Source organism: Urocampus carinirostris, chromosome 20 (assembly GCF_059441175.1).
Source record: "Urocampus carinirostris isolate Australia breed hairy pipefish chromosome 20, RoL_Ucar_1.0, whole genome shotgun sequence".
Taxonomy (NCBI): domain Eukaryota; kingdom Metazoa; phylum Chordata; class Actinopteri; order Syngnathiformes; family Syngnathidae; genus Urocampus; species Urocampus carinirostris.
Genome location: NC_142368.1, coordinates 17,420,495 through 17,436,573, shown reverse-complemented (window position 1 = coordinate 17,436,573; position 16,079 = coordinate 17,420,495). Strand labels below are relative to the sequence as shown.

Genomic DNA, 16,079 nt, shown 5'->3' with positions numbered 1-16,079 from the left:
ATGGGATATATTGTGACAAGGAAATTGGACGTGGCACTCCAGCTCCACATTTTACAGTGAGGATAAGGAAAACAAAGAGATGTCTTTGTCGTAGAGGCTTTGACACACATACTCCAATCGGACGCTGCAATGAAAATTTTCACTGAGTGGGCTTCGGGTCACGCCGTTCCAAATGCGGAATGCTTTGGCTGGGGAGTTTTAATAACAGGACTCTGACGAAGGACGTCAGGCATTGTTTTGAGTTTCTCCAGACATCGAGGCGAGGGGGTGGACCCCACGTGGGGGCTTTCATTGGCACGCCCATGGGAGGAGCACCAGCTGGCGGAAGAGACGTGGGTCGAGAGAAAGGAAGATGATCGAGCGACACTAATTTGATGGCGTTCTCATCTCTCATCTCATCAACTGCACTGCTTATCCTCAGTAGGGTCACGGGGGTGCTGGAGCCCATCCCAGAAATCATCGGGCAGTGGGCAGGGGACACCCTGAACCGGTTGCCAGCCAGTCACAGGGCACACAGAGACAGACAACTCACTAGCTCATCCACAACCTAGGGGCAATTTGGACTGGCCAATTAACCTCACATGCATGTTTTGGGATGTGGCAATTAAATTTGCCCCCGTGTGAAAATATCAGCTATTCTTGTCCGTCTCTTCCCATCAAGAAATGAGCGCGCATTGTTAGGAGAATGTAGTTTGTGTTTGGTTAATGGATAACTAATTAGAACAATTTGGTAAACGCTACAGATTTTAATATTAATTTCCTAACATTATTCTGACCCTCTATTCTGTTCGATTTGCGAAGGTGGACCCAATTGCGGGGAGGCCAGAATGGTAGTTATTAACAAAAACCAGAGACACTATATAGATGTCAATAGATACCATTGTCAGATTTGACTCAGCTGTGCCAGCCGCCGCGGGTTCTGATTGGCTCCCTGTCACTACTTGAACACAGTCCTGTCTGTCCCCTGTTGTCAGTCCGTCTGCAAACCTCAGTGTATACTAGGCAAGCCTTTTTTCGACCCTGACTCCCGCCTGTCCCGTTTTTGCTAGATCACAGGTGTCAAACAAGTGGCCCGCTAAGGGATTGAATCCGGCCCCCGAGACAACACTCAGAGAAGCGCAAGAGAAAAACAAGCTGAGATATGCCAAAACTTCTTTTGCTCTAACTTCATTTTTTCCTTTTCTCTCTTTTTCTCTCTTCGCGCTTTCTTTTCTCTTTTCTCTCCTCCTGTCTTTCTATTTCTCTTTGGATTTATTTACTCCTCTCCCTTTCTTTTCCCCCTCTGTCACGACTTCTTTTTATCTCTTTTATTTCTCACACTCTCTCCCTCTCTCTTTGCCCCGCCCTCTCTCTTCTTTTCCCTCCCTATTTCTTTATCTCTTTTTCCTTCCCTTTAATCTACTAATCCGGCCCCCGACAGAATGTTCTATCGTGTGGCCCCTCAAGTTAAAATAAGTTTGACACCCCTGATATAAAGGGTCAAGATAATTAAGGGAAGGTGTGTGGTGATTGGACACATCTATGCTCAGTTGGAAACCCGGTTGGGGCTTTCTGGTGGGAGGAAGCCAGACACTAAAAACCCTAATTCTAATCATTTTGTTTGTGTTCTTCTCCCAGGGTCACGTACTGAAACCGAAAGGAGTGCTGATCGCCGTCCTGGCCCAGTATTGTATCATGCCGCTCACAGCGTTTTGCTTAGCTAAGGTCGGTTTATTAGTCTCTCTGAACCTACCCTGAACATATAGATCTAGATCAGGGGTGTGAAACTCGGGGGCCACACGATAGAACAGACATTCTGTCGGGGGCCGGACTAGTAGAAAAAAAGAGAAAGAAAAAGAGAGAGAAAGAAAGAGGGAGGGAAAAGGAGAGAGGGTGGGACAAAGAAAGAAAAAGAGAGAGAGAGGGAGAGAGCCTGAGAAACAAAAGAGAGAAAAGGAAGTTAGAGCAAAATAAGTTAAAATGACAGAGAGAGAGAGAGAGACAAAGAGCAACAAGGGAAGCGAAAAGGAAAGACACAGAGTGGGAGAAAAGGGGTGGAAAGGAGAGAGGGGGGGGGGGAACGTGAGAAACAAAAGAGATAAAAAGTCATGAGAGAGGGGGAAAAGAAAGGGAGAGGAAGAAAGAAATCCAAAGAGAAATAGAAAGACAGAAGATGATAAAAGAGAAAAGAAAGTGCAAAAGGGTAGGAAGAGAGAAAGAGAAAATAGAGAAAAGATAAAAATGAAGTTAGAGCAAAATTAGTTAAAAGAAACAGAGAGAGAAAGAGACAAAGAGCAACAAAGGAATAGAAAAAGAGAGACACAGAGAGAGAAAGAGAGAGAGAGTGGGAGAAAAGGGGTGGAAAAGACAGAGAGAGAGAGAGAAAGAGACAAAGAGCAACAAAGGAAGAGAAAAAGAGACACAGAGAGAGAGAAAGAGAGAGAGTGGGAGGAAAAGGGGTGGAAAAGACGGAGAAAGAGACAAAGAGACAAAGAGCAACAAAGAAAAAGAAAAAGCGAGACACAGAGAGAGAGAAAGAGACAGAGAGTGGGAGAAAAGGGGTGGAAAAGACAGAGAAAGAGACAAAGAGACAAAGAGCAACAAAGAAAAAGAAAAAGCGAGACACAGAGAGAGAAAAAGAGACGGAGAGATATAGAGTGGGAGAAAAGGGGTGGAAAAGACAGAGAGAAAGAAATACAAGTACAGTGTCTTTGTCCGAGGCACCTTTCTTTGACAACATCAAGTTGACATATTTCAACCTTCGGCTTGTTTTTCTCCTGCACTTCTCTGAGTGTTGTCTCGCGGGCTGGATTCAATCCCTTACTCCTTACTGCACTCCTATTCGCTTGCAATACACCATAGAGCGACACCTAGTGGTCAAATAACACACACTGTCCCTTTAAAGAAGGTTTTAGACACTGATACAAAAAAGTGGTATCAAGTATTTACCGATCTCCTTTTAATAATACTTCAAATTTAACATAGTAATTCCTATTCTGATGCCAAACGAATACAGTACATATTTTTGATGCAGTACAATATATAAAAAAACTGTAAACATGTATTTCTTACTGCAGTGCAATACAAATGGAGTATATTCAAATACCAAAAAGGTGATGACATTAAATTTAGAATGTGGACTGAGAGTACACCTTTACAAAATGTCATATTCAAAAAACTCAAGAGACTCAAGACAATCCCGAGAAGCAAAGGAGAAAAATAAGCTTTGTCACGTCAAACAACGACTTGTAGTTTTTTAGATGTCCACTGAATGTCGCCAAAGCGTCCACCCTAGCAAATGACCATTAATCAACCAGAGAACATTGTGTTGTTCACAGGGCTTTCAATTGGCTGACATGGCAGCAATAGTGGTCCTGATTTGTGGGTGCTGCCCAGGGGGGACCCTCTCCAACATCTTAGCCTTGGCTATAAACGGGGACATGAACCTAAGGTAAGCCGCTTATTTTACGCTAAATTTCTGGCCTGGGTTAACCGATCCAAACATTGATATTATCGATACTAGGCTTTTAGCACCCCTCCCTACTTGGATTCTGCTGTATCCTGCCTGCCAGGCAAAAAAGAGGGCCAAATCTATGCAAAAACCCTGTACCAGAAGCTAAAAATGACACTGGCAAACAGGAAGCGCTACAACTACAAAAAAGGACAACGCCAGGTGTCATTTGTCCTCTTAAGTGGCCTGCTCCTGTGGCAACACCACAAAATGACATAAATATATGAAAAAAAGAGCAATGAGCTGCAACCAAAAATGTAAACAAACCTGTAAATCCCTTGTCACTATGGCAACAGAGCCAATGAGAAAAAAAAATGATATTTCTTTTGATTATTTTCGAAACATAGTGTCATGGGAGGTATTTTGGTTCGCTGGTTTAAATTGTTATAGTATTAGTATTTTCTTTGCTTTTATTGTTTGACTCTATGAGCTTTTGTTTTGAAACAGTTAATAGAAATGATTCCTCAAGTGTCTTGGGAACAGAGGTAAACAAAAAAACTCATTTTCCACGATGCATACGCTCTGAATACAAAACGCAGTGACTTCTGAAAACATTTAGGACGCCCTTCTAGAGGAAAAATCAGTCAACATTGTTCATGACACATAAGAGGTGAAAAACATTGGGGTTTGATTGTGCTCTGTTCCTGATTGCCAATGTACTCACGAAATTTCATTTTTTCTCCACCCACAAATCCGGTCCTCAATTTATACATCCGGATAAAACGGCAGTGGTAGTTAACTGTCAAAATCGCTTCTGTTCTCTTTCCGATCGATTGGAGCCGTTGTCAGGTTGCTGGAATTTCCTTCAATCCTGGAAGAACGGTGAGAAAATGCAATTGTCACCAAGGCAACTACCAATGAAAACAGTACCAAAAAAAATGTCTGTGTTGCAATCTGGCACTATTCTCCACAGTATCCCACTGTCGTTTAGGGATACAAATAACGTAATCGTTTTCTTTCGGCGTAGTAATGTCACGACCAGGACGGAATTAGGACCCAGATGCGTAACGTTAACCACAAGTTTCTTGAGATCAAGAGGTCCAATGCTCGCTGGACGCAGGAAACAATCCGCTCACAGAATCGAAACGTGTTCAGAGTGCGGATGTGGATCTTCCGGAGCAGGAGATCGTAGTCGAAAAAACAGGTCGATAGCCGGGACAGGAGGGCAAAACGTGGTCGGGACCTAAAAAACGAGTCATATGTCGGGACGGGACATTAAAACGTGGTCAGGGTCAAAAAAACAGTCATACCTGGACACAAACGGGGAAATCAGTAACAGAAAAGAATAATCAAAAAGAAAGAACGAAAGAGAGAAAGAAAGAAAGAGACAGAAAGAGAAAGAAAGAAAGAGAGAGAAAGAGAGAGAGAAAGAAAGAGAAATAGAAAGAAAGAGGGAAAGACAGGCAAAGAAAGAAAGAGAGAGAAGGAAAGAAAGAGAGAGAAAAAAAGAGAAAGAGAAAAAAAGAAAAAAGAGAAAGAGAAAAAAAGAAAAAAAGAGAAAGAGAAAAAAAGAAAAAAAAAGAGAAAGAGAAAGAGAAAGAGAAAGAAAGAGATAAATACAAGTACAGCATCTTTGTTGGAGGCACCTGGCTTTGGCAACATCAAGTGGACATATTTCAACCTGCAGCTCGTTTTCCTCTTGCGCTTCTCTGAGTGTTGTCTCGCGGGCCGGATTCAATCCCTTAGCGGGCCCGATCTGGCCCGCGGGCCGCCTGTCTGAGACCTGTGAATTCGATCACGCCGCTTTTAATCAGGTGTGCTCTGTCGTCCGGAATTGACAGTATTCTCTCGACTTGACCGCAAAGTTCAATAACCTTGACGCTGCTGTGGAAGACACGCTCTCGCTTCTAGTCATTAGAGGGGAATGACCCGCTTCGTGATAAAACAACGATAGCGTAATATTTATTACAGTCGGCCTTTCACCCCAGAAGGCGTGTCCCGTCTTCTGCGCCGACCTGTTGCGTGTATCGGTATCGGATGGCTTTGGAACAGGAGTCTCCGCATGCAGCTCTTTAGCGCACCCTAGTGGCTCCCTACCGCTATTTCAAAAAGATTTGATAATGGAAAATCCTATGGTTTCCGTACTGCAAACCTGACAAACTTTCTTCATGTTTTCCTACGGTTATCACGATTGCCAGACATCGAAAGGTCCCTGGTTCGAGACCGGATAGAAAAATGTGTTGGCCTGGAGAGGGATGGGCGACACCAGACTGTACTTGCCCAAGACACACTGTGGGGAACTAATATCTGACTCCATTAACCAAACACAATTTTCATTCACCCAACAATTTATGCGCGCTCGTTTCTTGAGGGAAAAGATGAACCAGAAAGCCGACATTTTCACACGGGGGCAGATTTCATTTCATTAACAATTTAAGTGTACTCCATCGAAAACGGCAGAATTAGTGTCGTTGGAAGTCCTTTAGCTCTCTCCTATTGGCCATCTTCTCCCCGCACAATGGCGTGCCGACTCCTCCCATGGGCGTGCCAAGGAAGCCCCCCCTGGGCGTCGCCATGTCTGGAATACTCAAAACAACACCGAGGGTTTCTACGTCATCAGGGCCTTTCTGCGTCAGCCTTACGTCCCGTTCCCGCCGTTCCTGTAAACAACAGTTTCCACCAGGGTGCCCTGACATCGCCCCACAGCCCAGCCAGTGAATATCTTTTGCATTAAATGTAATTTCTATTCGATTGTATAAAATCCTTTATCGTCAAATGTCTAAAATCCTTCAACACCACAGTCTTCGCTACTCACAACTCAATATTTGCAGTTTTCAATACAGCTTAGATGAGAGTATATATGGTAGGGAGCAGGGTTGGGTAGGGTTACTTTCACTGGATTACTTTCAATTACTTTTGGATTACTCCAATAGCAAATATGCTAAAAAAAGACAAACGAAACTAAATATGAATCAAATGACTCAATTTTGTGCAGGCTTGGGGAGTAACGGAATACATGGAACGGCAAAAATGATGTTGGCAAGCTGTTTGGATTTATTTTCAGTTTGTTTCGGAGATCAAAAGAGATCAAAGCCAGGAGAGAAAGCCTACCACGTGTTGTGAGTCATCATTTGATTCATATTTAGTTTCTTTTGTCTTTTATTAGCATATTTGGTATTGGAGTCATCCAAAAGTAATTGAAAGTAATCACGTTAAAGTAACCCTACTCAACCCTGGTAGGGAGAATATCTCCATGAGGAAAAGTTCATCATTTTCATAGCACTCTGTGCTTGAGACACCGCAGTCATAAGTTCATTTAGTTGAACTTTGTAAGGAGATAATGTTGAGGAATGGATTTTTCCTCAGCATGTTTGTTAGTTCTGGTTAGAGAAAAGGCCGGTTTTCAAAATAAAGGCAGAAAACAGATGAGCGTTTCCTTCGAAGGTTTTAGTATTTCCTGGGAAGAAATGAATAGACAACAGTTGTAGCAACTCACTAGTGGGACAGGATTCAGAAGCGGCCGAGGGACCCTTGGATATGGAAGCTTCCTGGTGGGTCCTTCAGTGGTGGGTTCATTCCTCACGTTTTACGCAGGTGGACCCAGATGTAGGGAAGCCGGAACGGAGCAAGGTTAGAAAGTCAGAAAAACCAGAGACGACCAACAAAAACAAACCAGCTCTTAAAACAAGTGGATAAGTAGTACAACTAATGAGATGAGAGATGAGATTTAACTAAGTGAACTCCATCGAATATGGCCGAATTAGCTGAATAAGTGTCGCTCGAGTCTCTGTCAAGCCTCCTCTCTTGATCTTCTGCTTCCCTTCTCAGCCCACACTTTTCCCGCAAGCTGGTGTGCCGGCTCCTCCCATGGGTGTGCCAGGAAAGCCCCCCCCCCGCGTGGGCTCCATCATCTCGGAGAAGAGCGTCCCGATGTCTGAAAAACTCATAACACCAGAGCGTTTATCAAAACAATGCCTGCAGTCCTGTTATCAAAATTCTCATCTCATCTCATTAGCTGCACCGCTTATCCTCAGTAGGGTCGCAGGGGTGCTGGAGCCCATCCCAGCTATCATCGGGCAGTGGGCAGGGGACACCCTGAACTGGTTGCCAGCCAGTAGCAGGGCAGACAGGGACAGACAACTCACTTGCTCATTCACACCTAGGGACAATTTGGACCGGCCATTCCACCTGAAATGCATGTCTTTAAAATGTGGGAGGAAACCGGAGTGCCCGGAGGATACCCACGCAAGCACAGGGAGAACATACAAACTCCGCACAGGAAGTCCGGTAGCTGGATTTGAACCCACACAGGAGGTTTCCGAGACTGTGCCGCACACGCGCTTAACCCCTGCGCCGCCGTGCTGCCTGTTATCAAAATTCCTTGGTCAAAATATTTTGCATTTGGAACGGCATGACTGAAGCCCACTCAGTGAAAGTTTCATTGCACTCAATAAATGTAACTTGTGTTTAATTGTATAAAATCCTTTATAGTAAAATGTTCACATGGTAACCAAAGACAGGATGGTAATGGCCTGTAAATGGCAATGACCAAACCCTATCTGCTATCTAAACAATCATTAAATAGGGTCATGTGTGATAGGATTGGAAGCAAGTGTGTACATAATGGCATGCGGACTCCTCCCATGGGCGTGCCGAGGAAGCCCCCTCTGGGCTTCACTATCTCATCGAAGACCGTCGCGATGTCTGTCAAACAACACAGAGCGTTTCTACGTCCTTAAGGCCTTTCTGTTCAAGTAGCGTGCCAGAACATGACCTGGTACCTCAACATCCCTGCCGGTTAAGGGATCCTCGAACCGGGAACAGTCAACCTGCTATTCAAGTTGTCTGGGCCCGGCCAGGTTTGAACACCTGCGTACCTGGGTCCATTGGTCTCCCCCAGGTCTACTTGAATCCACATGTTCCTTTTACAGTATTGTGATGACTTCCTGTTCCACCTTGCTGGCTCTGGGCATGATGCCGTTGCTGCTCTACATCTACTGCCAGAGCTTCGGTGACCTGCACAACGCCGTCCCTTACGTGGACATCACCGTGTCCCTCGCCATGATTCTCGTACCCTGCGGCATCGGCATTCTCATCAACCATTACAGGCCACGGTACTCCAAGATCATCACAAAGGTGACTCGCAGAATCTTTGATATTTTACAGTTCAGGAACTTCTATTTTATTCCAGGGGTTCCGTTCCATTAGGGACCTGTGAAAGTCAAAATCAAGTAGAAACCTTTGTTTTATATACCGTATTTTCCGCACTATAAGGCGCACCGGGTTATAGGGCGCACCCCCCAAAAATAGTTTTTGGTCCTCTATTTTCCATACATAAGGCGCACCGGATTATAAGGCGCTACAATGGGTAATTAACAAATAAAGAACAAAAGAAATAACAGCACTCCTACTTCATTCCATTAGGTTGGTCTGACCATCATGTCCATTTCCTCCGTGGTGATCGCTGTGGTGGCTACCGCGGCGATCCGAAGCGCTATCCTCACCGTGATGTCTCCGCCACTTTTGACCACCGGTGCCGTTATGCCCTTCATTGGCTTCGCCTTCGGCTACGTCATCTCGTCCATCTTCAGACTGAACCAAGCGTGAGTCGCACTGAATGGTTTCTTCCTGTGCTAAAAACAGGCATCCACACAGCCTTATTTTTCCTTCAAAAACTACTATCGTGTTCATCCACGTCCATTGTTGTGGATTATTGGAGTCGAGCTTGACACGAGGAGAACGCATTAGTTTAAATAGGGAAATTCCCTGCTTGTTTCTCCCAGGTGTAAATGTCAGCGAATGTTATTAATAATCGCCTTGGGCTGCCAAGGGATATCATTCTTCTGCAAAGTTCTTCTTGGCGGGGAACATGATGTCAAGCTGACCCCAACAGTTCTTGGAAATTGGGAACTTGGGAAAATCGAAAGAGGACAAAACATTCTGTCTGGTAGCGCGCATTTTGAGATAAACACGTGCGTCACCGCGAGGGGGACGGGCGAAAGTAATACGAGATGTTGTCTGTTTATATAAAAAGCCAATTGTCTCTGAAAAAAATGAGACCTCTATTTTGTACGCTGATGAAGATAATTAAACGAGCTCTCCCTCTCACGCCAAGACTTCTCTGCATCTTGTTTTACATATCTCGGGGCATATTGCTCGGGCTCCACGAGAATATCAGAGGTGTCTAACCTATTTTCACCTAGGGCCACGTCGGCGTAATTGCTGTCCCTAAAGGGCCTGAGGTAACTTAAAAATGTAACTAAATGTGAACGAAAGGTACGTAGAATAAATAACTATTCTTTGGGTGGATGATTCCTTCAACCGCTAGGGTCCTAGGGGCACCATTTCCTCTGCTTACAGCACTAGAGGTCATGAGTTGTGCTGTTGAAGCCAGCACCAATGTGGACATTAGCAAAACTCGTTAGCATATAGCCATTAGCATTCCTAGTATGCATGTATCCGTTAGCATAATTTGCTAGCATGAAGCAGTCAGCATTCAGCTGTTATTATGACTCGTTAGCATGTACCTGTTAGCATTTAGCTGGCGGCATAACTTGTTAGCATGTAGCAGTTAGCCAGCACAACTCATTAGCATTGTGCTTACAGCACGAGTAATGATTTGTGAAGTTGAAGCCAGCACCAACTAAATATAAAATAATATATATATATATATATATATATATATATATTATGGCTCCATTTATTGATTATTTTAACAATAGATGATAGATATTTTTCGTTTTTTTTTCCCCGATTAATCGAATTTTTAAAAATCCCCTTTTTTATTTCTCCCTCTATTTAAATGTTATCCATTTAAAAGTTTAGAACAGATGGTAAAGTAGTACACAAAACAGATTATTCAATAATGGAAAACAATAAAAAAATCTAAGTGTCAAATAGCCTAACAGTATACATGCATACATACAATAGTATGCTATACAACTGAATATTTCATACAGAAATTTTGATTTCCGTGTCAGTGTCTACAAAGTACTGTGGAAATTTGGATAAAGATCGGTGTTTTTCAACTTGGGGGTCAGGATCCGAAAGTGTGTCGCGGACCTGTTGTCAGTGGGTCATGGGCCAAATGCAAATACAGCGGAGAAAATATGAGCTACGGATTTTATCATCTCGAAAACAAAGAAACCGAAGTAAATCGTTAGGGTTTTCCTATAAAATGCAGATTATTGGTGAATGCAGTATTATTACTTGAAGTAATTTTGGTTTTACTGGTAATTTTCTGTGTATTCTACTATGACTGCTTTAAAAGACACAATCCTTTCATCCAACACATTGTAATAAGTAGATTATTTTATTCGGATTGCTTGTAATCAGGGTAGGATGGTGAGATCAGTCAAGAATCACTGATCATTGTGCATCAAAATACAGTCTCGTAGCGCCCTCTGTCGGAGCAAAGAGGAAATTGAAGGCCTTGTTTGTTTTGAATCAACGTACCGAGTGCCTTAACACGTAAATCACGGCGGATCGATGATCAGTTTGTGGCCGACTCTTTTAGTAATCGATTTGTTGTTGCAGCCCTAATATATATATATATATTCATCTGTGCTGTCATTTAGGCAGCGGAGGACCGTTGCTATGGAAACGGGTTGCCAGAACATTCAACTGTGCTCCACCATCCTGAAACTGGCCTTCCCACCGGAGGTGATCGGCCCCCTATTCCTATTCCCGATGGTTTACATCTCCTTCCAGCTGTTGGAGGCCATGACGCTCATTGCCATCTACAGATGCCATCAGAGGCTCACCGGAAAACAGAAAGGTAAACGGCGGCCATTTTGGCGGGATTCAAAAGGGGGATTTCCCACTTGATAGGAATTAACAGGGGTTTCCTGAATACATTTGAGACCAAGATTTAATTTTCTCTTCGTACAAGCCGCATTGGGGGCTAGAACAACCATAAAAATGAACTTTTTCACAATTATTTCTAACATTTTAAACCCAGCCCACATCGGTCGCCGTTTTCAGTTGTTTAGGTCACATGTTTTCAGATCTTGTAACAATTCGAGATAGAAAACGCAAATGAAAGCTAGGTTACTGGAAATGTGAGCACTATACATCCAGACAAGAGCACCAAGGACACCATACTGTGGAGAATAGTGCCAGATTGTCATTAGATGTTGCTTTGGTAATGGTCCAGATTGCATTCGCTTGTCATCGTCCCTCGAGGATTAAAGGAAACTTCAGCGACCTGACATTGACGCTACTATTTAATTCAGATGTATAAGTTTAGGACTTGAAACGTGGGTGAAAAAGTTGAAATATTGTGGGTTAGTTGGACCACTTAACCACTAGCGTCATTTCCTAGTACAGCCTGGTGTCACCCATCCCTCACCAGCCTAACATGTTTCCACCCGTACATAGTCAATATTGAATAAAGTACCGTCAAATCTTGGTATGCATTATATCAGGGGTGTCAAACTCGTTTTAACTCGGGAGCCACACGATGGAACAAACATTCTGTCTGGGGCCGGACTAGTAGATTCAAGAGAAAGAAAAAGAGAGATAAACAAATAAGAGAAAGAGGGAGGGAAAAGGAGAGAGGGCAGGACAAAGAAAAAGAGAGAGAGGGAGAAACAAAAGAGATAAAAAGTCATGAGAGGGGGAAAAGAAAGGAAAAGGAGGAAAGAAATCCAAAGAGAAATAGAAAGACAGAGGGAGAGAAAAGAGGAAAGAAAGCGCGAAAGGTAGGGAGAAAGAAAAGGAAAAAAGGAAGTTAGAGCAAAGGAAGTTAAAAAGACACAGAGAGAGAAAGAAACAAAGAGCAACAAAGGAAGAGAAAAAGAGAGACACAGAGAGAGAAAGAGACAGAGAGAGAGACAGACAAATACAAGTACAGTGTCTTTGTTCGAGGCACCTGGCTTTGGCAACATCAACTTGACACATTTCAACCTGCAGCTTGTTTTTCTCTTGCGCTTCTCTGAGTGTTGTCTCGCGGGCCGGATTCAATCCCTTAGCGGGCCTGATCTGGGCCGCGGGCCGCCTGTTTGACACCTGTGGTTTAAAGTTTAGTAGACACTCAAAACAAGGAGAGAGGACAGCTATGGATTTTAAACTTGCAAGGAGAACAGGAGCGCGAGCCTTCAAGTAGGAAATTCCAACATATTCCATAGGTCTTTTTTTTAATGCCCTAAATTACAAAAGCAGGTCCGCCCTATAGGATGTGGAGATCAAAGAATAGCAGCATTATTGATAGTGACAAGGATGCTAACAGGCAGGAATAGTCGAAACGACGATCAACAGTGTGCGATAATAGTCAAAATGATGAAATGGCGTCCGATGCAATGTCATTTGCCGGTGTCTGATATTAAAAATGTTGTACCCTTAGCCTGGGAGAGTAGAATGTCTTTCTGCAAAAGCTGCTGAGTCAGCAAAACCAAAATTCATGTGTCATATTTTTATGGCATTTTTCACCTCCAGGGCAACCTACCTGAGTGTCTGTTAAAAAGATGGTGTTGATATTTAATGTCGTTCTGGCCTGAGAGAGTGGAATGTCTTTATGGAAAAAAATGCTGAGTCAACAAAACCCGGGTCAGTTCAGGCCCGCGGGCCGCCTGTTTGACACCTATGCATTATATGAATGATGTAGGAAAACTACATCGGCTCATTCCTCCTCTAGAAGGGCATCATAAATGTTTCGCAATAACAGTTCTTATGTCTGATACTCGGTGCCTAGGGCACCATGTCGTTTCCCTCCGATAAGTGCCTCCGCACACCTGACTTGCATCATTGGAAGTTGTGATTAATCATGAAATTTAATTGGCCCTCTGTAAACTACTCATTATTTTTATTGGTCAACTGTTGCTAGGCAAAATGTTTTTTTTCTTGCCACAAAAAAAAGAAAAGCCGCAACGTAGTTAAAGCCGCAGTAGCATAAAAGTAGCAGCTTGTAATAGGGGTGGGAAGCTAAAAGAGTAACAGAATACTCGTAACGGAGTTCCATAATTAGAAAACAATAAAAATTGTAAATGTATTCCGTGACGGTGACATGAAAAAAAGATGTAATCAAATGTATGGGTATATTTTGTAAAAATAAGGATTACAATTTTAATTATAAGTATTTTTATTGTAAAAGGGGTGGGAAGCTTGAAGACTAACAAAATACACGTAACGGAGTTCCATAATTAGAAAACAACAAAAATTGTAAATGTATTCCATGACAGTGACATGAAAATCACATTTATGGGTGTATATATATTGTAAAAATAAGGATTACAATTTTATTTATAAGTATTTTTATGCTGCACACTACAGGGGGCAAGATTGACATTGGTTTGAACTCTTTTTATTTGTTTACATTCGCCATGTTCGTTTGCGCCCCTCTCTCTGCGCGGTCTCGTTCAGATTCCACACACGCAGCACACTCAGGACTATCCGCGTGTTTAGAAGAATGGGTTCTTGATATGCCCTGAACGAAAACAAAGCAACACTTCCTGTTCTTGTTTTCTTCTACATTTGTCATCTATCTTTTGATAACATTTTCTAATTTCATTCATATTTAGTTTGTTTTGTCTTTTATTAGCACTCTATGAGCATATTCCGTATTCGAGTAACGCAAAAGTAATCCAAATTAATGAAGTTACATGATTTTGATATTATAGTATTCGGATGACGTGACTTTCGGCGATTTTCAACAGGGAATAAGCAACTATATCGAAATTACATTTTAAAATTAATCCGACCTACCCTGAGGGTGAGGGATACTGGTGATCTATGACATCGATGGATACAGGCGAGTTCAATCAATGCCGATCTTTTTTCTCGGGAATCACATAATCGTTGAATAATTCAACTCCCCCAAGTTACTGTATAATCAGGGTTGGGTAGGGTTACTTTTACTGGATTACTTTCAATGACTTTTGAATGACTCCAATACCAAATATGCTAATAAAAGACAAAAGAAACTAAATATGAATCAAATGACTAAAATTACAATCAGCAAAAAACAATATAAAGTAAGTTTAATGAATTAAATCTAACTCTCACTACCTGACACAACTGGTCAAGTAGAACTAGCCTACTGTACTTCAAGTAATTAGTTCACAACAAAAAAGAGATTATAATTCACGCATTTTATGTTTTTGCCGGAGATCAAAGCCAGGAGAGAAAGCTTACAACGTGTTGTGAGTCATCATTTTTTTCATATTTAGTTTCTTTTGTCTTTTATTAGCATATTTGGTATTGGAGTCATCCAAAAGTAATTGAAAGTAATCAAGTTAAAGTAACCCTACCCATCCCTGTGTATAATTATGATAAAAACAGCCTATCTATCTATCTACCTTGGTCATATCCCTCAAGAAGGGTGACCGACAGCAAGACAAACACGTATACTATGATGCGGCAGGGGTAAACCAGTGAAAGCTGTCAGGCCCTGCTGTTGACCAGAGGAGTGTGTTGAGTGACATGGCCGCTTTCTTGTGTCCCGTTTCAAAAAACAGCCTAAAATTGATTCATGAACTACAATGCAAACTTTAAGAGTATTTTAAAAAATCTATTACTATTTGTATTACAATCTTTTTAGGAACGAGGACCGAAACATTTCTTGTGTACCAAAATCCATTCCCCAATTGTGCTTTGCTATCTGCCAACAGATGTGTACCAGGCGGCCATGACTGATGCTGGACTGAAAAGTCCTCCTGAAGGAACCGTATGAGGCACTAGAACTGGTTCTTTTACCGTTTCCAATTCCAGGACAGTACGGTTTTTCTGCTTCATCCGGATGTGGCATCCCCTGGTGGCACTATATATTAATAACTTTTTGGATGCTACGAAGGAAGAGTTTGGAACAAACCTTACATCATTTTAATAGGTGCAGAATTTCCTACTTACAATTTTCTACGGGTGGGCGAAACTGGGAATCTTGGTATCGATCTGGTCCAGGAAACACAGGATAGTATCGATCGATACCGATCACTTTTGCTTGGAAATGTCATGATTGTTGAATAAATGAAACCTTTACCCCGAGTTAGTGTATAATTATGATAAACATTTTAGGCACTATTTTTTTTATTAAAGCAATACATTGCAAACTTTATCAGTATGAAAATAAATAGTAATATTTTTAAGTACAACTGTTTCAGGACTGTATCCTAGAAGGGATTTAAAAACCGAGACTCACACGCATAAGCGAGCTAAGCGGCTGCTTAGGGCCCCGCAACCACTAGGGGGCCCCCCAAGAGTGGTAGACTTTTATGGGGCCACAACTTTGTTGTGTCCACTTTAAAAATACTTCTACAGGAATACAACAAAAATACTACACAATAACTACAAAACTAAAAATCAAATATAGTATTTTGCTTTCATTCTGAAAATAAAAAAATTACAGAATTACTACAAAATACTACTAAAGAAATACTATAGAGTGTTACAAAATACTACTACAGAATTTACTCCAAAAATACTACAGTAATATCACAAATATACGAGAAATACTACTATGGAAATACTACAAAAGTAATGCTTTGGAAATACATCTATTGAAATAAGAAAAAAAAAATACCAATACATACTATAATGTTAAAAAAAAAAAAAAACGACTTCAGAAATATTACTAAATTACAAAATACTAAATGAGGCGAACATCACAAATACTGCAAATTATAGCGTTACTACAAAAATGATCCTATGGAAATAT

The 16,079-nt window shown here is 42.0% G+C and overlaps 1 protein-coding gene across 2 annotated transcripts in view; it reads left to right on the top strand.

The window, feature by feature from the left end:
* Positions 1 to 15,443, top strand: part of slc10a1 (solute carrier family 10 member 1) — a 28,228-nt gene extending 12,785 nt beyond the window's left edge. For both annotated transcript variants that reach the window (XM_088325741.1, XM_088325742.1), the window contains exons 3-8: positions 1,618 to 1,704; positions 3,318 to 3,430; positions 8,362 to 8,566; positions 8,855 to 9,033; positions 11,008 to 11,207; positions 15,037 to 15,443. In XM_088325741.1, the coding sequence (XP_088181867.1) occupies positions 1,618 to 1,704; positions 3,318 to 3,430; positions 8,362 to 8,566; positions 8,855 to 9,033; positions 11,008 to 11,207; positions 15,037 to 15,098 (846 nt within the window). In that variant the 3' untranslated portion in view covers positions 15,099 to 15,443. The remainder of the gene's footprint in view (positions 1 to 1,617; positions 1,705 to 3,317; positions 3,431 to 8,361; positions 8,567 to 8,854; positions 9,034 to 11,007; positions 11,208 to 15,036) is intronic.
* The last annotated feature ends 636 nt before the right edge of the window (positions 15,444 to 16,079 follow it).